We start from the raw sequence: 24,540 nt of genomic DNA, 5'->3' as shown, positions 1-24,540 counted from the left end.
TATATTTTGAAACATAATATATATATATATATATATATATATATATATATATATATATTATAACTATATCATAATATATTATTTAATTTACATAATATTATATATATATAAAAAGAAATAAACAAAAAAAAGAAGAAAGATTTTTCAAACAAGTGTCGAAGATCCCGGGCTGTTGTACCTTAGGTCCGGCCGGGATGATTTAAAATTCGAAGACCCGTGCCGTGATCTTAGATCCGGGCGGATGGTTTTAAATTTGAAGCCCCCGCACCATTGATCCTAGATCTGGGGGGATGAAACAAAATTCGAAAACCTCACGAAGTCGATCTTAGATCTTGGAGGGATGATTTTAATTCGAAGACCCTACGCCGTTGACCTTAGGTCTAGGCGGGAAGGAATTTCGGCAGAGGCCGTCCCGATTTCTCCCTCGATGGGGAGGAGATGTTAGGAGGCTGCCGAAATTTCCTGAAAAATTACAGAACCTTTTTGGAGCAATTATAGAGCAATACAATTTGAATTTTAATTAATTAATTGATTAAAATTCTTTAATCAAAATCATTTGAAATTAAAATTTATTGATTGATTAATTAAAAATTTTTGTTAAGAAACAATTTTAAAATCTAAGAGTATTTCAAATCCGAGAGTAAAATTTAAATCAAGGCTCTGTTATTTAAATTTTGAAAAAATTGATTTTTGATTAATTTGAGCAATTAAAAAAAAGTGTAATAAATAAAAGACGAGGGGGTGAGAAATTCCACTAATTAATATATACAACAATACTCTCAAGCTCTCAAACTCAAAAATCCTCTCCACATAAAAACTCTCAAGCAAATTATACAAATTCTCTAAACAATAAATTCTCAACTCAACTCAAACAAAAAACTCTCAAACTCTCCAATAACAATACAAACAATTCAACACACTCAAATTGAACTCATCTGTATGCTCTCCAAAACTCCCCTGTACGAGCTCCTACAGCAACTTGTGGGCTTTATCCTCTATAACTGCAAGCCTTGACTACTGCAATTATTGGCTACGAACACCTACAAATAAACAAATGAAGAGTCAGTACATCATAAATGAATTGAATGCATGCTGATAAATTTAAACTACTGCAGGTAGAACATGGTACTGAAAAGCAAGAAAAGTTAAGTACGAAAAAGCTAGTAGAATAATAGTGCTAAAAAAAGAGTAGAGTAGTGGACTAATGTGGTAGGAAAAAGACTATGAGCACATAACCACTAAAACACTAATATATTGTCAAACTTCTCAAACCACTACTGTCTATATAAACATATAATCAAACTCAAAATGCATGAGCAACTTTTTTTATAAGAATTTGGTTGTAAGACCCACTACCCGACAACTTTCGTAGGAAAGTCGTAAGCCCGACCTTAAGAAAAAGTTTTAGGTAAAAAGTATCCTAACCCCAACCCCCAATTAAAACACCGGCTACTTCTAATAGAAGTCGTAAGTCCGACCTCTGAGGGAAATATTTAGGTGATAATATAATTCTAGACCCCTCACTCTGGCATCCTAGCCTATAGGGTTATGTTGTAAGACCCACCAATAGGCTACTTCTTAGTGAAGTCGTAGGACCCACATCTTAGGAAAATTGTTAATTAAATAGTAATGATCTTAAATCCCAAAAAAATAAATTTAAATCTATGGGCATCATATTTTATAAAGGGTATGTTGTAAGACCCACCTTTTGGGCCACTTAGCTTACAGGAATAGGTCATAAGACTTGTTATTAGGCAACTTCTAAGTAAGCAATAAGACCTATCCAATTGAAATATTTGGGCTACCTTCAATAGGGGCCGTAAGTCCTACTAATTCGGGCCACTTTCTACAAAAGTTGTAAGTTCCAACCAAAATATAATTCGGGCAATTTTCTACAAAAGCCGTAAGCCCCAATCTAAATCTAAATACCTGGGCTACTTCTTAAAGAAGCCATAAGACTCGCTCCAATCCAAACTCTTGGGTTACTTCTAAATGAAGTCATAAATCCCAAACTAAATAAATTTATGGGTATTCTAATAGATGTAAACCCCAAAATACCCAACAAAATTAAAACTCACATCTAATCACTTTAGCTACTCGGGATCCCTGAGAGGAGGCAACTCATGGCTGCTAATCAAATTCCCTGGACACTACAGTCAATGATTGTTAGTGTTGGTAGACTGAAATCTACGGTATACCCAGGATGACAAAACCATGGGATCTTGTTCGGGTTTAGCTCCATTGCCCTCACTATTGAGACTAAAATTACCTAAAATTTATTCATCTTTAATTGAGAGTTCTCTCTTACGTGTTAAGAGGGGGTAATTAACTATGAGTGCTTGCGCTCATATGAAGTAAGGACCCTAGATCTTTTAACCCTCACATTACCCTCAAGGGAAATCTGGTTAAATACAATCTGACTTAAGGGAAATTGAATTCTAGAGCTGCGAAGCAGGATTCATGCATTCGTGCGGTTTTTTTTGAGCCAACACATTTTAAATTATATTAATCATTGTTAACTAGTTTTTATAAAGTAAATATTATGATAACATTGTAATTTAATTTAGTCTTTAATAACAACTTCAAAAGTGTCAATAATCATTTATATAAATATCAAGCATGCCTTAATTGTCAATATGATTACCTCACTAAAGTCTTCATTCCTTCCTCTTTAAAATTGTCTCCTTAGAAATTTAGATTCACCACTAAATTTCTTCTCTTTATTCTCGATGATCACCTATTATATCATCAACTAAAGAAATGTAAAATAATAATTGTGAATGCAAAAGAACAGTCAATCGATAAAAACTCGCCTTTTCGTCCTTTTGGAAAAAATTTCTTCACTAATTTAATGAACAAATCTATCTTACCCAAGCGTTTATATCGATTGACGATTAATTTCTATAATCCATTAGAATTGATTATCTTAATTAAAATAATTTGATTAGAATACCTTGACGGTTTTCGAATTTCCTTTCTTTTCTTCTCCCAAATTTCTTCCTCTTTCTTTCTCAAATTTCCTCTATTATTAATTGACATATATACTCATTTCTTTAGTTTAAATCACAAATTAAATTTCAACAAAATGAACAAATCTCACGAACTTACCTTCCTTTTCTTTCTTCTTCCTCTCTCAGTTGGTCTTCTCTCGTCTACTATTTTTAGGGGTATAAGTGAGCCGAGCTTGCTAGCTGGCTCAAGCTTGGCTCATTTTTGTGCTCGCGAGCCTAGCTTATTAAGCCATGAGCTCGAGCTTGACGAGGTTCGGCTCGCGAGCTCGCGTGCCGACTCAAATTTATTAAATTTAAATATTTTAAAAAATATATAATAATCCCATACATATATTTTGAATTTCTGCCTGTTGAAATTTCAAAATTCCACACTTATTTTGAGTTCTCAAATACCTTCTGATTATGAAATCTCAATTGCCTCTCTGTCTCTCTTATCTGACAGGCCATAAATGCTAACTAGGGCATAACCCTCATTCTCTCTCTGAAAAAAAAGGCTCAAATCTTAATAGCCTTCCTCCCCCCCTCTCTCTCTATTTCTCTCTTCCTCTCACTATAGTTGTAAGGCGAATTAATATCGCTAATTAATTTTTTGAGGGCTGTGCGTGTTGGAAGTCGAACCGGATGGCTCCAGAGGATCGACTAGTTGCTCGAACTCATTTATGGTGGAACGAGTCGAGTTCGAGCTCCATTTTTGAGCTCGGCTCGTTTTAGAGCTTGAACTCGATATTTAACCTTTGAGCTCGGTTCGAACACCTCTTGACTCGAGCTCGACTCTTTTGCACCCCTAACTGTTTTCAGTCCATTTTTTCCATTGGAGCGAGTGAAATGAACATATCTCTCACGAGGGGTTGTTCGTTTTCAATCCCGTACGTGATCCTTCGCTCAGAAATGAAATCAGGCCCTCCAATCCCTGTTCGCGCTCACATGCGGTTCGTCTAGGTTGCGATTCTGCTCGGGTTCTGCCTCTTGCTATAGTAGCTAGCCAGTTCAATTGAATCGGCTAGGCTAAGTTATTACATTTAGTCCCCCTGAAGTGTAACATATAGTGAAAATCTGAATAGACATCTCTTACTAACACCCATCCTAAATAATTTCTATCACGATCGAGTGAATAGGAAATAATATATTCAGACTATCCCGAAACAACATACTTTCTACTTCTAATAAGTTATCTACATATTTCATAGTTGGAAACATATTCACAATATCTCAAATAAAATACAAAGCTTTATTAAACTTTTAAATAAAATTTAAATACCCAAATGTCTTACTGTACAACTTACTGCTCTAATTTTATGTACACCAAAAACTTCTTGTACACAAAATGCAGTCATCCTCCTATCTAGATCCTTGCTGGCTCCTTTAATTTTATTGCAGTACAACAATTGCTAGTGAGCTAAAAGCTCAATGAAATACACAATCGTAGTACAAGAAATAAGAAACAATAATTTGCATTCAATTGTAAATGATATTTGACTTATAATAAAATAGTCATAATCTTTATAAAGGATCAATGCATACAATGGTGCACCGTGTGTATGACGCAGGACCGCATAAGAATGCAATGTTTTGTTAGGAATTTGCACAACTCTTGATTAGAATAAAAGTGAAAAAAAAAACTAGTAGCAGCTTAAACAACGAAGTAAAACATAAAGGGGGTCACACCAGCTTAGGTTAAATCACATAACCTGAGATTTGAAGCTTTCAAAATAAATTAGAAAACAACAATTTGTCATAGTAGTTTAAATAGAAATCCCTAGTCTAACAGTGAGATTGGCAAGCACATGAATACACTCAAAACCCTACGTTTACTAAGCTTAGCAGAAGCAGTAGGAATCGCCCTTCATGACTACAATCAAACACAAGATAAATTTAGATTCAAGAAATATATTAAAAGGGGAAAGTTGAACCTTTTGTCAATGATCGATGGAGATCCTCCACTCGACGCCTTCAAACTATTCTTCGATTGCTTCCACCAAGGTGTCCAGAATGCGCTCGATGTAGTCCTGAACGATGTGATCGACCCTTGTTTTAACGTCAAAGAAAGTGGATTGGAGAATGTCTATGGAAACCGTCTTCGTCGTAGGTTAGGCCGTATTCAGTCTCCGGATTTGCCATTCATAGGTGCTAGGTGATAAATCTCCTCACAACTTGATAGTGCTTTGAGTATTGTTGAAGAGAAAGAAGTTTCTCTTGCAATTTTGAAAGAGGGAAGGCCATGACAAAAATCTGAAGTAAGTTTCAGATTTTGTAAATAGAGGAGAGGAATTTAGGAGAGAAAATCCAAGGAGGGAGCCTTGGGAAAATTCGGCCAGCAGCAGGGAAGGGTTTTAAATTCTTTCCCCAGGGAGACAAAGCACTATGGAAAGATTTCAAAGAAATCCAATAGGGGGGCCGGCGGTAATTAGAGATGGGGAGGATTAGGGATTTATTTCCAAATCCTAATGTTAGAATTTGGAAAGAAATTAAAAGATTTGGGCCTTTGAAAATTTCGGCCAAAGGAGGGAATTGGGGGTTTGAAATTATTTCTTAAGTGGGGAATGGGGATTAGGAAATAATTTAAAAGGGATTTAATGAGAGAGGGGCAAGGGGGTCCGGCGGCATGCATGGGCAAGGGGGGGGGGAATTATGTGGCTATTAATGCTTGCTTAATTAATAAATCAAGATTGGAAAGAAATATTTCATCCTTTCTTAATTTAAAATTTAAATAAGAACTAATTTATAAGGTTTCCTAAAATAAGATTCATATTTAAGTAACTATTTGAAATTCAAATTAATTTGAATTTATTCAGATAGAAGTTACCAAATCTATGAGATCTAACTTAGGAAAGAATTGATGGCAAGTGGGGGAGGAGGAATGGACCAAGGGAGGGCCGGCGGCGGGATGGAGGAGCTCGGGTAGTGTGGCCGGCGGCTTGTTGAGAGGGGGGGGGGGATTGTGGAGCTTGGTGAGGAGGGGATGATGCCTTGGAGATGGAGGTGGTTTGGAGGTACGACTATCCGATGATGGAGGCGGAAGGGGAAAGAACAAAAGATAAAATAGAAAACCACGAACCCGGCCGTCTTCAAGGTTGGTGGGTGATCCGCTCTCCCTCTCCTAGGGAGTTCTCTCCAATCACACTTTCATGCCCTCACAAGAACTCATGCACGGAAGAAAATTTTTGTAATCAACCATTCATTATTTGAAAAATAAAACAACGGGCTATAAATAGCCTAGTACATGAGACTCAAGAAATAAAAGATGAAAATGCCCTCGGGGCTTATATACGAAATCCCTTTACTAAAAGGGTACAACGTGAAATAAAATAACATAATATAAAATAAAACAAATACATCACACATGACTAAAACAATACAATCATAAATTAAAAGCACAATGACTCGATTGTGGCCGTAGATCGGCGGCCACGCCTCTGATAAACCTTCCACGAACTGATGTCCCCATTAGTGTATTCTTTAACTTTTTATATATTTCTGGTTTTGTTCATTTTTTAATACTTTGGGAAAATTATATGATGACTATAGGCTTTTGCACACTACTCTTTCATTTAAGATTAGATATGAGTTTTTAACTTTTTAGAAGACAAAGAGTTAGGTACCTTTTGTACTCTCCCTAAGGTTAATCTCGTTAGGTATTTCACCTTTGCTTGTGCGGTACTATCCCTCGCATATGATTTTACTTGTTTATCTTCTCATTAAACTTCCATTTTCATAACATACATCCATATATCCCTAACTTAGCTAATGATGAACTCAAGTGAACTAGCAAACACATAACATGATTAAAATGGAATAATGCTATCACAATTATATTAAAAAATGCTATCGTAATTATATAAAAATATTACTATTCCTATACTACAGATTGGGTATCTCACCTTGTTCTATAGGGTACTTGGATGAATTTGTTCTCCTTCAATTCTACTGCCTCTTTTCCTCTTATAAACAACCTCAAATAAGTTTGTCCTCTTTCAAAGCACTTCCCGTACCTCTCTTTCATCTTCTTCCCTTCCTTTCCTTCCCTTTTTTCCTTCTCTACTTTCCGATTTCAGCAATCAGACGCAGCAGCCCTTCCTGGTTCTCTTCCTGCCTGCAGCTTGCTTCCCCAGCTTCTCTGTTCGCATGCGGCCTGCTTCGGACTCTAGATAAATATGTGAGGGGAATGGAATGGGAAGTGCTTAATCGTGCTTAATATACTAATTATTTAATAACACTTAGGCTTCGTTTGATTCGATTTATGCTTACATAAAAAGGAGTTTTAGAAAAGGAGGTTGAGAAAAAGTCGTTCAATAAAATGGAGTTTCAAAAATGCGCAGAAGCTCATTAAGGAATTTAAGAACAAGTTGGCAATGTAATTCCACTCAATAGCTTATTGTAATAACAAGGCAATTCAATAAAGAATCTTAGTTTTCCACTTGCTTAGGAGAAGAAGAACATGTAGATTAACCAAACCTAGTAGATAAACCAAAAATAGTAGCAATACTAAGAGCTATTAACCAACAATCCACAATTTAATAATGAGAGTTTTCACCTCGGGGATTGATCACTCAACTACACTAGGCTTTGGCGAGAGAAGATTTTGCACGCTGGAATCGAGATCACCACTAGGAAGACGATGTCGGAGGTCTTTGTCCATAGGAAAGTAGTCAAAGTTGGTGGAGGTGGCGGATGTCCCACGATGATCCAACGGCTTGGTGGATGATGCTCTTCGATCGACAACGCAAGTTGATATCGGATGCAGTCAATATGTCCTTCCACGGTCTCGTCGTGTCCAAGTTGTACGTCAAAGAACGGGGCTGCGAGAATGTTCGTCCGTCCTCGTTCGTCGAAGAAGGAATTGATCAAAATCTGAAATTAATTTCAGATTTTGGTTAGTTTTGGAGGGAATTGATTTGAATTTAAATTTCAAATCTATCGTGATTAAGGCCTTGAATGGGGAGTTAATGAGAGGGGCACAATAAGGGGGCCGGCGGCTTGTAGAGGGAGGGAAAGGGAGGTTATGAAATTTGAAATCCAAATCTATCGCAATTAATACATTGAATTAGCATTGATTGGCTTCCCCCATGCATGGCCGGCGGCATTCAAGGAGAGGGAGGGAATTGTGGAGGTGATTTAATTTTTTTTATTCCTTGATTGGATTCCAATTAATGAGATTGAGGAGAGAGAGGGTGGCCGGCCCTATAGGGAGGAATTTGAGGAGATTTAATTACTTGGATTGTGGGCCCAAGTAATTAAATAAATTAGAATAGGAAATCTGAAATAAATTTCAGATTTGAGAGGCTTTAATGGTTGCATAATTAGTGTAGGAAAATTAGGAGAGAATTAAATCCAAATCAATTTGAATTTGAATTTTGAAATCCCTCCAAATTTGATCACCTAAAATAGGAAAGTAATCAATGCAATCAATGGGGGGATTAATGGTTGGTGGTATGTGGCCGGCGGTATGGGGATGAGGAGGTGGTGCGGTGGTGGGGCTAGGGAGGTGGCCAAGGGGCGGCGGGAGAAGCTGGGTTGGGCGGCGGTGAGAGCAGGGAGCCGGCGGGATGTGGGGGAGGGAGAGGGTTTGAATGTAGAGGTTAACGGCAAGGGCAAGGGCAAGGGGAAGGGGTCGGGTGGCTGACCGGCCAAGTGGTGGGGTGGTGTGGAAAGATCCGGCGGCTAGGGGAGAGGAAAAGAAGAAGAAAATAGGTAGAAAACCAAGAGCTCCACCAAGGGGCTGTTGGGTATTGCTTTGAACCTCTCCTAGGCTACTCCACACTAGAGAACTCACAAAGAGAACTCTAGAACTCACAAAGAGATCCAAAATCAAAGTTGAAATTTTTCATATCAATAATCATCCTCCCATATTACAATAGCAAGGACCTATATATAGGTCTCAACATAAAGAAGAAGCAAAGACCAAATTGCCCTCGGGGCTACATCATGACTCAACTTATAGTAGGGGTACAATAGGGATACATAAAGAAACTAAAAATGCATAAAAAAAAAACTCTGAATCGATGTCCTCATCACATGGCCTCTTATACTTTTCTTCATGAACCCTTTCTACCTTTCTACTTTGAAAATTTTGTTTAACTTAGTGAATGAAAATTCAGGTTTCTTCTTAAGTCTTAGGGATTTAATATTTTGGCTTAGTCCAAGAAAACTTTGTCAGCTCACGAGATTGACAGTTGCACATTGTCCATATGAAATTTTTTGAACTTGTTTTCATTGGAAACTACTGGCACCGTCTTCGAAGATTTGGGCTAACAATATAATACCGTGTCTTTTGACATGCTTTCTTGATAGCTTTCTTTTTGCTGAAGAAGCTTTATCATTATGTCTTCCTGGCGTAGAAGGATTCACTAGAAGTGTTGCAACTTTGGTTGTCAATGGGGTACCTTTTTGGTTAGAAATAATTCTGTCTTTTAGGTGTTGTAACAGGAGTCATTTTATCAAATACTAATGCTCTCTTATGTTAAGCCTCCATTGTAGCGATTGTTGGAGTCTCAATTGGCTTAAACCTTGGTTCATTTGGAATTATTATATTTTACCTCCTTTAGGTCAGTAGGGGAATGTGGTGAGCAAGAACTTAATTAAGTTGGGTTGCAAATTTCCTGGTTTGGATTCGAGCATATACGGTTTCATTATGAATAGTAATCTCTTACGCAGCAGTATTAATAACAATGAATGGCTCGAAGGAGCCTAATTGGATGGTGGTTCTAGTTACTTCAATATTTACCATGGTTTAAAATTGCGCAATAAGAGAGGCGTGCCTCAGCGCAATTTCGTCCATTTAAATCTCAAAGCCTACGCAATGATTTCAAGATTTGAGGCGTACGCCTCAAGTTTACTGAGGCGCGCCTCGCCTCACGGTTGAGAGGCGTCCGCCTCTAAAAATTATGCTCGGTACTGAGCAGTACATGCTCGGTACTGAGCAGTACATGCTCGGTACTGAGCAGTACATGCTCGGTACTGAGCAGTATATGCTCGGTACTGAGCAGTACATGATCAGTACCACTAGGTGCATGCTCGGTACCGAGCCAGTACCGCTCGGTACCGCTCAAAATAACTCTTACAATAAAATTTTGTTCCGTACTGCTCAAAACAACTCTTATATGTTAATGAAAAGAATACTGTGATTTGGGAAAGATGGAGTTTGAGTTGAACTATATTTCATGTTGTTTTATTATTGGGATATTTTGATTTCACTTCATATCTTGTGCATTTTCATGTTTTATATATTATTTACTCATTACTATATACAAAATTTATTATTTTCTGTTTACGCAATTTTTTGATTTTGAGGCTTACGCCTCAAAACGCCTTGAGGCTTACGCCTCTCCTCACGAATGAAAAATGCCTCAATACCCGAATACACAATTTTAAACATTGATATTTACAATAACATTTGACAAACATATACCAGCTCCAATACCCAAGCATTGATATTTACAATAACATTTGGCAAACATATACCAGCTCCAATACCCAAGCATACGGTAAATGGCGTTGTTTAAAAGTCCATTTTACTTAATTTAGAAATGGAGGTTAATAATCAAATTTTTATTGGTATTGCTTTTAATCACATTCAATAATCACATTTCAAATGGTATAAATTACCAACATCATGTCACAATAAACAGGACATTAAGCCTTTAACTATATCTTGCAAAATGGAACTTAGAATTTGTAATTAATTATAATCTTGCTTATGGTAATTTACCTATGAAAATAGGTCTTTTGACATCTTTCATGTTTGCTAATTTTAAACGTTTTTTCTTTGATATTCTCACTTTTCTAGTTCATGCTTCATGGAGATCAAATTATCAGAACTGGGTTTTTTTTCTTCCATTTTGTCTTGTCATTTGCTTCACATAGTTTCTTGTGCTTTTAATTGATGGAGGTTTCTCCAATCTATGAATTTTTAAATATTCTTCATGATGCGTTTGTAATTTTATTTAAAGCAAACAACTTTAGCTGCTTGGCATTCATACAACTCTTTCCATTTGGACTGAGTTGTTTCATTTGTTAGGGGCTTGCAACAGCTTGAAGTTGTGTGCTATACCTGTAATTTAGTCATTGATTTAGTTCTTGTTATTCTTTGTTTTTTTTATCTCTCGTTAGTTTTGATCTATTCTGTTACATAGTGAAGCCATTTTTCTTGCAGTGTGCACATTCAGGAGTTTATCTTTTAGTTTTGCGTGTAGCTCAAATGTCTCATTCAAATGGGCATGATGAAGTAAACCTTATTCTTAGCCTACTTCATAGGCTGGTTTCATCTAATGCGGTGAGTTGCTTTTCAAGATTCTTATTTGCCTTTATACATTGCTTTATTTTTTAGATTTAAAGGTTTATGAATTCATTTTTTGTTATAAGCATTATTTTTATTTGGTACTGTGGTATTGAATGTCCTGCTCTTCTTGAATTTTATTTTATTTTTAATTGGCCTCCACCATGTGGATGATTTTTTGAAGTTCTTAGTCTTTGCTAGATTTGGTAGTTAATTATTTCGCTCGATGCAATTGCTAATTATGTTTAGGAGGGGATATTCTTTTTAGGTATGAACACTTTTTCCTGAACAAGTTGCCCTCCACTACAGCTGGTTTAGTTTTCTTTAAGTGTGTATTATTGGGTACAATATAATTTGCCGGTTCAAGTTGGTTAAGAATGTGAATCGTAGTCTGGTGACGGCACACCTTTGCCTTGATCATTTCTAGGTCATTCCACATTCTCTTTGTTTACTGCATAGTCTTACAACCTCAATTTTAGCAGAAAGAAAGCTTGCTTGGATGAGATCTGACAACAGGCAACACGTGAAGTTTTTATATTTTCTAAGGTTGAAACTGTATGCTACCCTACATGAAGAGTTTGCATGCTGAAGCAAATTGGATGTCCTAGTTTTGGGTTTCTTTGGTCATGGAAATGCAGTAGATTGGTAGTCCACGAAGTGGTTGTAATAATGCATTAATCAAGAATCTTGTTTTAGTTAGTCTTCATATTCTTACTTTTCCAGTTCATATTCTGGTGGAGTTAAGGTTTTCACTAAGCGTACTGGCAGCGCTGCTGCTGGTCTATATTTAGAAGAGGTGTTGTCCTGATGACATGCTTGCAAGGTTGTTATTTCATGCCGGGATCTATTGAGATTATTACTTATGTTAGCGCCTAAGTGACGGCGTTTTTAAAAATTGAGGTTGATCTGCTTTTCCAATTGCTTTTACTTGTTCGCTGCAGGAACTGTATTCTTTTTATAGTTTAATACTTGTAATAGAAATTTTTAAATTTTTTGCCTTTTTGTTCTTGCAGGCTCTGTGTTTTAATTTATTGCATTTGGATGAATCCCTGTATACCAAAGCAGCTCGAAATAATGGGCTTATTGAACAAAATCTTTGGTATGTGGTGGAATTAGCTTTCAGTTTTGATTTTTTATTACGGTTTCATATTTCTCATGTCTTTCTTTGCTTTAGCATTGATGTAGTGAGGTTTATCAGCTCTTTGACTGTTCATTTTATTGAGGATGGTGGACATGGAAGTAATATTGCAATATGCCTCAATATTTTGGCGCAAATGTTGCAGTGGTAGGTTACAACTATTCTCTACACTATTTAAATAAAGCAAGTACAATAAACGCAACTGGCTTGACACTCACCCTCATTACCACCTGAATCAAAATTTTGACGGTTCTGTCGTTATATCATTTGTAGAAAAGTTGATTTCTTATCTTCCTTAAATAGAAAGTTTACTCCATTTTGCAGTTTGCTCTGCACATGTAAAATGTGTCGTCTTTTTCTTAGTTTCACAAGAAATATTTGAATTTGCATCCTTGAGAGATGGTATTTTTATGTATGTCTCTTTGTAAATTTAAAGATTTGAAATGACTAATTATTTATTTATTTTATTAATGTATTTTTTGTGGTTGTCCAAAGAAAATTTAAAGTTTACTTGGAAATTTCAAGCTTCAATTGGAACTGATGTTGAGCTAATTATATTTTTGGGGAATGTTTAAGATATATTGACTCGGTGCCAAATGTTGGCCATTAAAAGAGAAGCATAATACTAAGTTAAGTGTTGCAGAGATGAGGATGCTCAGGTGGATGAGTGGCTTTACGCTTAGAGATAGGATACGAAATGAGCATATTATTGAAAAGGTTGGAGTAGCGTGGAAGATAAGATTAGAGAGAGTCTCCTTAGATGGTTTGGTCATATAAAACGACAGCCTTCCGATGACACGATTAGGAAAGTAGATGTATTAGATTTGACTTATGTTACGATAGGTAGAGATGACCTAAAAATACTTGGTTAGAGATTATTAGAAATGATCTTTCCTTATTAGATTTAAACAAGAATTTGACTTTTAACATGACACAATGGAGAAAAAGGATTCATGTAGCCGACCCCATATAGTGGGACAAAGGCTTAATGTTGTTGTTGTTCTCGTGCTAATCTAGGTTTGCTAAATGGGCAAACCCCTATAGCCATACCTGGCCCTTTCATGAATATAGTGGGCTGGCTGGTTGATCTAACTTGCAAGCACTCTTATTGCTATGATAGTATTTTGATGTCGGGAAAGGTGGTTTTAAAACATTATACTTTGGTTGGCAGCATGATTGTTATTACATAGCAGATCCTTGTGTTAATATATTAATACTGAAAATGATCGAAATAGTCCCTTGACTCTTTATGAAGGACCAAAATGGTCCCCAACTAAGCTTCTGCCACCATAGGCTAGCTTACATCAGGACCACCAGCTACTCCCTTCCATCTCCGCCTTCATTACTGCCTCCAACCTGCTTCTCTGCCTACCATAAAAGCTAGCCAACAGCTCCTCTTGGTTCTTGGAATCCACTATGTCTTCCATACATGGCTACAACTATTACTTCGCCTTTCTCCTACCAGCTAATCCTTCCATACAAGGCTGCAACTACTACTTTTCCTATCTACTTCCATTTGCTCCTACCATACAGGGTTGCCAACTTCTTCTCCCCCGCCATACAAGATCCTTGCCATATGCTGTTCGCTAACTTATTGAGGAATTAGATTATTTCCTGATTCATTATTACGTGTGTCAATATTTGACCTGATTTGGATCTGACCCAAAAAATCCTGGTTTCGATTCAACATATTTGGTAAACTTGTCTGGTTTGTGTTCAATACTTCAATATCCCGACCTATTTTTAAAACCGGGTTTGGACCCGGATTGACCCGAAAATCTGAAATTGACTAGGATTGAATCATTATAAATAATTATGTTAATTTCATTCCTTTTTCCCTCTTCATTAGATGTATTATGGTCTAATTTTGCTCCTAGTATTTCTTTTTATTCTAGACTTTTAACTTCGGCTATAAATATTTTATCACTTTTTATGATGCACTGACACTTCTCCTCAAAGAGGCGTGCAGTGTCCGACACGACAGTCCTCCGATACATGTTGAACACGCCGAAAACGTGTCCAATTAAAAAACTATTAAAGATAAATTGGACACACGTGTCCGACACACGTATCCTAAATACAACAACAACAACATCAAGCCTTTATCCCACTATGTGGGGTCGGCTACATGAATCCTTTTTCTCCATTGTGTCCTATTAAAAGTCAAATTCTCGTTTAAATCTAATAAAGAAAGGTCATTCCTAATATTTTCTAACCAAGTCTTTTTAGGTCTACCCCTACCTTTCTTAAAATAAGTCAAATCTAATACCTCTACTCTCCTAACCGGGTCATCGGAAGGCCGCCGTTTTATGTGTCCAAACCATCTAAGGCGACTCTCTCTAATCTTATCTTCTACTGGAGCTACTCCAACCTTTTCACGTATATGCTCTTTTCGTATCTTATCTCTAAGGGTAAAGCCACTCATCCACCTGAGCATCCTCATCTCTGCCACACTTAACTTAGTATTATGCTTCTCTTTTAATGGCCAACATTCGGATGACCAACATTCGGCACCATAAAGCATTGCAGGCCTCACATGTATCCTAAATATTTTATGAATTTTTTAAATATAATTTCTTGTATTTAAAATTTTTACTTATTTAAAATATAAAAAAATATGTTTCTTATTTCTTATCTACAATATCAAATCAATCGTCCGCACTTGATACCCCATTCATCGAATATTTTTATTTTCATTTCTCTTTGGCGGGTTACTGCTTTGATTTCACAACAATGCTCGATATCATCTGAACATCGACGTCTGACATCGTTACAACATCAACATTTCAAAACGATCACCATATCAAAGTCTGACGATGTCTTTATATTGATGCTCGATGCTAGCAATTTTTACATCGACAACTTGACATCTCATTTTACTCCAACGCCTTCTCAACATCGACAACCAACACTCTCTCAACATTGACGATAAACGCCCTTTAACATTGACGATCAATATTTACTGCATAACATCATTGCCCGAGTCTCGACAGCATCGTCATTTCCTTTCTCGATAATTGATAAACGACATCGACGTCCGACTCATGACATCCTAATGTTAATCATTTTAAGCTTAAATTTTAGTTAAATAACTTAATATTTCTAAATTATTTTAAAATTATATTTATTCAATTTTATATACTATTTTTAAAATATAAAAAACTATAATACCGTGTCCGTATCCTATATTTTCAATAATTGACGTGTCCCGTGTCTATGTCGTGTCGTGTCCGTTTTTCCATGTCCGTGTCTGTGCATCATAGATCACTTCTCTCTATTGAAATAAGAAAATATATTGTATTCATCTCTCATATTTCTCAACATGGTATTAGAACCACATTATTCGACATACTCACAGAATTTTAGGTCTTCACTATCCTTCCTTTTAGGCTTGTTCTTGATTAAACCAAGATAATGGTTAAACTAGAGAGGCCTTAGAATGATGATCATCCTTTGGTGTTGCCTCCTCCCATGAATCGAGATCCACTGGCATCACTTGTATTCAAAAAGCCTTCTCTAAGTTGCTTCTTATCCAATGTCAACCAAAATCTTCTAGACCTAAAAATCATCATCAGTGTTTTTGCATAAATAGGTATGATCTTGACTGCTTGAAATGGAATTCCACTATCCTGGAAATCCGCTATCCTAAGTTGTGAACTTTGGATTCTCTGATCATATTATAGGGGATGGCTATGTATGTCAAATTCATCCTTGTTTAAAGAATTACACAATCAAAATGATCGAGAGTTCAACATTGTAAGTAACTGGCTTGGAGATTATCAATGTCACTAGCTCTCTAGTTTTTAATTTAGTTCTTATGGTTCCTAAGTTTTCATGTAACTTGTTATCAATTAATAAAATTACCAAGGTTAGGAACTATACTATTAATTTTCCTCCTACTTTCGAATTCAAGGATAGAGGCCTAGGAAGAATAATTCGCAAGAAGGAAAATACTAGCCTCCTACCTCCTAATTTATGAAGGGAATCTTGAAAGGAAAAAGAAAATGTTCAATATTTATCATCTTTAATGAAAGCACAATCTTGGTTGTGGCTTTCTTGCCTTGGTCTTCCAAATTTCAAACGAGATTCTTATCCTTATAGAACATACCAAACTTTTTGTAACTATCCATAGTGACATTTATGGCCCATCTTTGGTGATAAATATATCTGGTGCTAGGTAGTTTATATCTTTTATTGATAGTCAAATTATAACCACTCGTGATTTTCCTTATGAAAGACAAATCTGCAATCAGTTCCAATTTCCAAAATTTTTTACTAAATTAAAAGCCAATTCAAAACTCAAGTTCAAGTCTTTAGTACTAATAACGAGAAATAATGTTTTTGTTTCATTCTTGGCAAATATATCCTCTGATAACAATATGCTCACTAAAAAATATGTGACGCTTGTAAAATGCATTTGCAAGTTAATCAGCTGTTTAGTCATAAATGCATAATCAAAATGCCCAACTGTTTTGTGCAAACTCCAATGGTTCCTCCACAATAACATACTAAAGTACCCATTGTTAATAAACATAACATCTCAAAATTTCAATAATTAGTTTGGGGATCAATCAGTCTATTACAACCTGGCTGTCCGAGGTGCTCAACACTGAGGCGAGTAATTTGACTCATGTGATGCATTTTTTTTGTACGTACTCCCTATTAGTAGTGCTGCTACCTAGTAGGATAAAGCATGTTGCCTTGAAGCAACTCTTTCACCTAACTTCCACCTTGCTGAAGACTAGCTTATATCCTCAAAGAGAATATCCTAATATTTCCATCATCAACATCCACACCAACAAACTCGCAAGTTCAGAAATCCTCAAAACTTAATAACTTGTGATGCATGCACTCAACAAGTCAAAAAAAAAAAAAAAAAAAAAAAAAAAAAAAAAAAAAAAAAAAAAAAAAAAAGTGTAATGGAAATTTGGCATCACTATTATTTGATGATCTCTTAGATCTATCCCTTCTCCTTGCTGGAGTGTTGCTTTCATCTTTAAAATTAAATGAAATCTCGTCATAGTCACAGGTCAAATGTAAACATACAGCCATCCCTTGTAAAAGTACATATAAGCATGCTATGCAATTGAACTCACAGTCATATGATTATTGTGTGAGTGTTCTAATTATCTTGTTGAAAACTAGCTTGCCTATGCAATTCAAATATCGATAGTTAGGTCTTAGAATTGTCAATGTGTTCAAGTTGATCATAAGTGTATATATTTTTAGTTTCTTGATCATCCAAAAATCTAGTCTACATTTGATTTATCAAAACCTAAGATTTAGACACAAAAATTACGATTATTCATAGGCACTTTCCCTTAAATAAATGTAGCCTTGAAACAAAGTTAAAGTTTCAAAGTTTCCTACAACTAGCTTTTTATTAGGTGAATTACCTAATAATTTGGGCTATTTAATTTGAATTTTGTCTGACAATTAGGTGTTTTATTTTATACAATTTTTTTAACTAAACTTCAATATATAAATTGTGGTCCTCAATAGCTGTTAAAAAAGAAAGGATTCATTAAGCTAACCCAAAGTAGTTGAGACGAAGATGATGTTGTTGATGTTAACTTATTTTTTGTGTTATGTGAGTTAATTGTTATCAAAAAGTGCCTTTTTTTGGAAGAGGCCGACTAATTATGTTTGTTTTTCTATTGCAGTGCACCTTCTCACGTAATTGATATGGTGTTGAGTTCAAATATATTTGGTACAACATATGTTGTGTCACCAAGGTGAATGATTTGTTTAGCCTTTAAGTTTTAAGAAATTCATCAATGAAGTCATATTGAATCATGTTCTGCTAAAAGTTGTGCCCATGTCTTTTCATACTCTATTTTGAGCCTATAGGAGTCCGTTGCTTCAAATTATATTAGGTAATCGTGTGTTTTCAACTTAATTTTTATTTCAATGGCACCATTAAAATTTCCTATTGCTGACCCCACATAATATGGTAAAGGTTTGATATTGTTGTTGTTGTCACCATTAAAATTTCAACTGTATCGATGGCTTTGGTTTTGTTTTTCTTTTTGTCTAAGTAGTTCAAAAATGAAAATAAGTCATTCTAGATGTAATTTTGAGAAATTCAAAATTAGAACTATGATTTAGAATGGAAAGGGATTATGTCATTTCACGACCTTATTACTAAATAAGATAATAAACTCTTAGTAATAATATGATATTAACTTGTAAATTAAAGCACACATGCTACTTTTGTATTTTTTGTTTGATGGAAGATTCAAAACGTTATTATACTTAAATTACAATTGGCATGTAACATTATGATGAAAGATCAGGTAATGAAGTCAATAAACATAGAATTTGTAGGATAATGCTTAGCAATTTGACAGTACTCTGTCTGTTTACTTCTTTTTTTGTCTGGATTCTAACCATTAAAAAAGTGCTTGGCATGTAATCCTAATGGGCTGTAGAGTACAAAATGCATGCAAGTTTTGGATAAAATTCTAATTGTGTTTCGACGACTACTTAAGTATTTTGATGGAATTTTGATTGAAACTCTATCAAACTTTTCAATTTTATTCTAGAACTTTTGAAATAACCTAATCTTAAAAAATTATCCTGTTTTGATTGAAACCACCAATGAAATTAATCTTAAGCTACTGGAGCTGAAAATCTTGCTTGAAACATATTGCATATTCTTCATTTAAGGTAATTGGTAATAAAACATTCTTACGTCCTTCTAATGCTTTTTTATGAGGAAGAACCTCGAAAGATTTCCTATTCACTTGTGGAATAGATTTTAAATGTTATTTCTTGTGATTGTAATTATTATATCAAACAAAGTCCGATTATTTCCATATTTTATTTTGCATTTAATATCCTTTTGTTACAAACAAAATTTTGTTAAATGGATTTTAATATTTTTAAAATAATTGATCCCTTTTATAGGAAGGTGATTTTGCTTATTGACGGTGTCTATTACCGTAATCAGCAAGCCATAAACTGCATGCTAATCTTTATTTAATTAGGAATAGCCTATTATAGTCTTTGTACTCTAATCATGATTTGAGGCCACAATCAAGAAAAATATTCATTTAATAGCCATCTTGAATGGGTCGTCATGGGCTTCATGTCAAGCGTAACTGATCCCTCCTTTCTTGTACGTTGTTTCTGCTTGTGATTATGGATTTCCACTTACCAATGTATGCCTGCCAAAGGCACTTTACCTGCAATACCTTTGGATTTACAATTTCTTGCTTTCATTTCACTTTAAACAAATATTAATGGATTGCTATTTCAATAGGATAGTGCATAGAGGCTTAAAATGACAAATTTCCAAAACATTGGTCAGATTAGGAAAAATTGTCGTGCAGGAACCAGGAAATTTCTTCATTTTGAGGAGTTAATATTAATTTAACAATAATTGTGTGAGTACATTGAAACTTGTGTTTATGTGTTGAAGTAAGCCTTCCAATATTTAATTCAATCGTAATTGTTGAACTATTCCCTGCAATGTTATGTAGGTATTTGTGTATGTCCTGATTGCCTATCTTCAATGAGAATTTGCACTCGAGTATTTGAATTTTTTACTGCCATTTTGCTCTTCTTAATAATTCTGTTTTCTATCAGTGATGCATGGCTACTATCTGGTGGACTTTCTGAAATGCTTTTAGTTGGCCATTCGGAGGAAAGTGGATGCTTTTTGTTGACAGCATCAGGTATGCATCCGCTTAATAAACAAAATAAGATCTTTGTCGTTCCTTGTCATATGTATGCTTGAAAGTTAGGTCTTTTTCTTAGGTTGAAATTAATCTGCTTCTTAATATATATTTTCTTTTCTTCTGCTGTTTAATGCTGGCGCAAATTTTCCTTCATCAATCTGTTTTTTTTTTCTTGTTCTTTTTTCTCCATAACCTTTTGTTTACCTTCTGTTTTGTTTTTCTGTTGCCTATAGCATAGTCTCTATGTTACTTCCGAAGCTATTTCTGACTTTTTAATTCTGAATCCTAAGTTGATTCTCATGATCCGTCTGTGCTTTACTTATTCAGGCTGTCTTATCGGGACTGACCCAAAAAAACAAAAGCCTTGCTGCTTCTGACAGCACAAGCAAGAAAACCTTTTTTTTCCCCTTCAATATTACAGTAAAAGTTGGAAGATCTAATTGCAATATGAATATTTGGCTAACGTGATAATGGACAAATTTATTTGTATCGTGTGAACCTTTGATTAGATATTTCCTGGTTTTGTTTGGATATGTATTTGTCACCGAATTTTATTTTGAATTAAGAATGTAATGTAGTTCCTTTTCTTTTGCTGTCCGGGGTAAAGCGACTTTCCATAACAAATAGAGATAAAGGGTCCATATGATTTTTTTGCAAATCTTTAGCTTTGTTCTGTCATAAATTTTTTTTTTTTTAATTTTATTTCAGCACGTCTTTTATAGAAGTTGAATATAACTTTTGTTATTGTTCCTTTGCAGTGCTTGATCTAACCGTCCATCTTATTGAGAAAGGCACGGGGGATACAGTAGTTTGTGCACTTGCTGTATTTTCTCTGCGATACTTCTTTGTTAGCCACATGCATATGATGTACAAACTGAAGTATGGGCAGTGGAAAGTAATTTTGAAGGTATGGTTCAAGGTTGTGGTCGCTAGTTGATTCCAGAGCTCAACTTTTTTCACTTGTGCTTGTTCTTTAAATGACAATATGTACTTTCTTTCATGAAAAAATGGCCATTTCCTCCCTGAAGTTTGCTTTATACTAATGTGCGCTCCGAAAATTCGTGCGCCAGCCTACGCTCTTTTGAGGGAGTTCTAACGAATTAGGTTCCGTGATAAAATTTCAGAAGGCAGATTGAGTTTGAAATAAGAGACTACCGAGAGATTTCGCCCTCATTTTGTGAGGACTTTATGATCTGAGTTATGATTTCTTATATGCGCAAGCCCCTATAGTTTGTTACCCCTCCCGATAATGAGGGAGAACTTTCAATTAAGGCTAGTCCTCAAATGAATACATTTTTCCCGTAGATATGTCATATCCTGCGTATAGTAGCACAATTCTTATCTGGATTGGAAGATGCAATCATGCAGCTCTTGTTCCTCTAGGATTGAAGATTATACTGTATTAGTGGAGAGAGCAAAAACGGTAGAAATGGACATCCAAAATAACTATAGAAGATGTGAGTTTTTGAAGAGGAAGAGTGGCTTTGTTATGAGAGCTTCTCAGGATTCACCCAACAAATCCATTTCACAATATGAGAAATTTAATTGGAAGAAGGCAAAGCCCAGTAGTAGTGGTAGTCAGATGAGCATGAACAATTGCAACAAGTGGGAAAGCAAACAAGGAAGAATTTCTATCTGGTACAAGCACTTGTTTTTGGTGTCATCAATCAGGTCATATAGCTTAAAAATGCTCTACTTTGGAGCAAAGACCAGAAGGAGAATCAATGATGAATATTGGACCTCAAAAAAATGTCAGAAGACGAAGAGTGATAGAATTAGTTGCTTATACTTCAGGATCAAGTCAAGGTCAATAAAATACTCTGCTTAGAGTCTATGCACTGTCTCAGCAGGATGCCAAGGACTCACCTGAAGTGATTACATATATGTTTTTATTTAATTCATAAGAATTTTGTTAATTACATAATTAATTAAGTAATATAAATAAGCAAATAATATGAAAATTGTTAAAGAAATAATATATGTATATGTTAATTCCTATGAAAATTTCACTTGAATATGCTACCATTATATGAATTTGATATGATATTGGAATGGATTGGTTATCAAATCATTTTGTGATTATAGAATGCAACAAGAAGATTGTAAGATTTAAATTCCCTGGAGAAAAAAGAATGTAAATTTTATGGAGATGGAGGAATTTCTTCAATAATAATAACATATATGAAAGCTTGCAATTTTGTATCCAAAGAGTGTTAGTGTTTTCCTGCTCAAGTAAATGATACAAATAAGGAAGTTAAAGAGTTGAAGGATATATCTAGAGTCAAAAAATATCCAGAGGTGTTTCTGGATGATTTGCCAGGATTATTATAAGAAAGAGAGATAGATTTCACTATTAATTTGATTTGGGGTTCAGAATCAGTGTCAAAAACACCCTGCAAGACGACAGTTAATGAATTATAAGAGTTAAAAAGTTAATTACGAAAGTTGTTAGATAAATGGTTTATCAGGCCAAGTTCCTCGCCATGGGGAGCTCCAATATTGTTAGTAAAAAAGAAAGATGGGAGCTTTAAAATATGCATTGATTATAGAGAATTGAATTAGCTCACTGTTAAAAATAAATATCCATTTCCCATAACTGATGACTTATTTGATCAACCTCTAAGATTGATTTGCTTTTTTAGTATCTGATGCAAGCAAAAAAAAGCAAAAAATTAGGCCAACCCTAATTTTTTGCTAGAAATGACATTTCCTTACTAGGATAAAGAAAATACATAAAGACACTTTTGAAATAAAAAAAACAACAACTTTATATCATATAAAACGACCATACAACAAAAGATACTTACAAACGACTCAAACAAAACACCTAAAGTTGCATTCATCCATTGAGAGAAGAATGATACAAGTGGGGTGGATTCTTGCGTATAGAATAAGAGGTTAGAAGCCAAGACGAAACATAGGAGAAGCTCGCAAGCATTCCAAGAAGAAGAGAAGAGAGAAATGGAACAAGCTCGCAAGCTTTTCCAACAAAAAACCCTCAGGCTTTCTATTCCAAAAATCACATTATAACACTCTTTTTATTCCAAAACATCTACTATTTATAGACCAAAAGAGGGCAGCTAAACAGCCCCTTAAAGCATGAATTAAACCTATTAGATTTAGGGAAATGAAAGGCCAACAGCCACCAAACAGCAGCCCCAAACAAGCTCAGGAAACAAGGGAAAAAAGGCCACGGGAAACCAAGCAGGCAGCCACGGGAAACCTAGCCATCAAGGGAACCGAGGAGCCAGCACAGAGAACAAAGGGCCATGGCACGGGATGTGAAAGCTGTTTTTCTTCTAGGATCGTCCAGGATGAAGTTGGATCGTCCTGGGACGATCGGTATAGGTTTGTACAGGTTTTGGGGACAGAGAAGTTCGTCCCAGGATGAAATGGGGTTCGTCCGTACGAAATTTTTTCAGAGAGCAACTCGTCCAGGTACGATAACTATTTCGTCTGAACGAATTTTATCCAGAGGGTAAATCGTCCAGGGACGATTTGGGATCGTCCGGGACGATCTGGTTGGATATATATGAAAATGAGATCTTTTTGAAGAGAGAGAAAAGCCCAGGAGAGAAAACTGAAAGAAAAAGAAGAAAGTGTTTTTTGGACGACCTCTGTCCGTAGCTGTAGTTGAGAAAGTTGACCGACTCGAGGTAAGGCACATTCCACCTTTCTCAATTTTCAGAAACGAGAATTTTGATGACTTTTCTGTTTCGAATTTTGGTTTCGTTAGTGAAATTCTGTTATTATTTTGTACTGATAAAAGTTTTACTGCATAACTTTTGGTATGTTTCTGAGATGATAATTGTGCACGTTTTGAGTATTTTCTGGAAGATTTTTACCGGATAGTTTGAATTTTACGGGGTTTTGATCGAATAACAATTTATCTGGATGTCTGAAATTATTACTTCAGTACAATAAAAGTCTTATAATGATGTTTGACATTATCTATGGTAATTTGATAAATTTCTGAATCTGAAAATTTTGTGTAAATTCTGTATATTGCCGTTATGTCGCTGACGATTTTCTGACGAAATCTGATTTTCTGAATTGAATGTTATGATGTGATGTGCTATCAGAAGGGAGTTATAAGGGGTCAGATTCTGTCTGTGTTAGTAAAATCTGAAAATAAGTTCTGTTTTGAAAATTCTGTATATTTATTTTGTTCTGCTGCTTCAAACACAAAGGGAGACAGGGGCCATAATCCGTTGAGATTCTATCAGTTTTAGGGAAGGGAGACATAAGGGGTCAGAATTCGTTGAGATTCTGTTAGTGTCAGGGAAGGGAGGCATAATGGGCCAGAATCCGTAGAGATTATGTCAGGATCAGGGAATCTGTTATATGATATGTGATATGTGATATGTGATGTGTGATATCTGAAATGTGATTTTAGCTGATTTGAATTCTAATTGTACGATCTGATCTATTCTTTGA

The 24,540-nt window shown here is 35.4% G+C and overlaps 1 protein-coding gene across 1 annotated transcript in view; it reads left to right on the top strand.

Annotated features, from left to right (window-relative positions):
* LOC110098887 overlaps window positions 1-24,540 on the top strand; it is a gene marked incomplete in the record, with an annotated part of 152,348 nt that overhangs the window by 44,442 nt on the left and 83,366 nt on the right. The window contains 6 exon segments of the mRNA XM_020825834.2: window positions 11,161-11,280; window positions 12,297-12,382; window positions 12,458-12,568; window positions 18,085-18,156; window positions 20,012-20,100; window positions 20,862-21,010. Coding sequence (XP_020681493.1) covers window positions 11,161-11,280; window positions 12,297-12,382; window positions 12,458-12,568; window positions 18,085-18,156; window positions 20,012-20,100; window positions 20,862-21,010 — 627 coding nt within the window.

This window comes from Dendrobium catenatum, unplaced genomic scaffold (assembly GCF_001605985.2).
Source record: "Dendrobium catenatum unplaced genomic scaffold, ASM160598v2 fragScaff_scaffold_1381, whole genome shotgun sequence".
Lineage (NCBI taxonomy): Eukaryota > Viridiplantae > Streptophyta > Magnoliopsida > Asparagales > Orchidaceae > Dendrobium > Dendrobium catenatum.
Note: the sequence above shows the minus strand (reverse complement) of the source record. Positions and strands in the feature narration are given on the sequence as shown.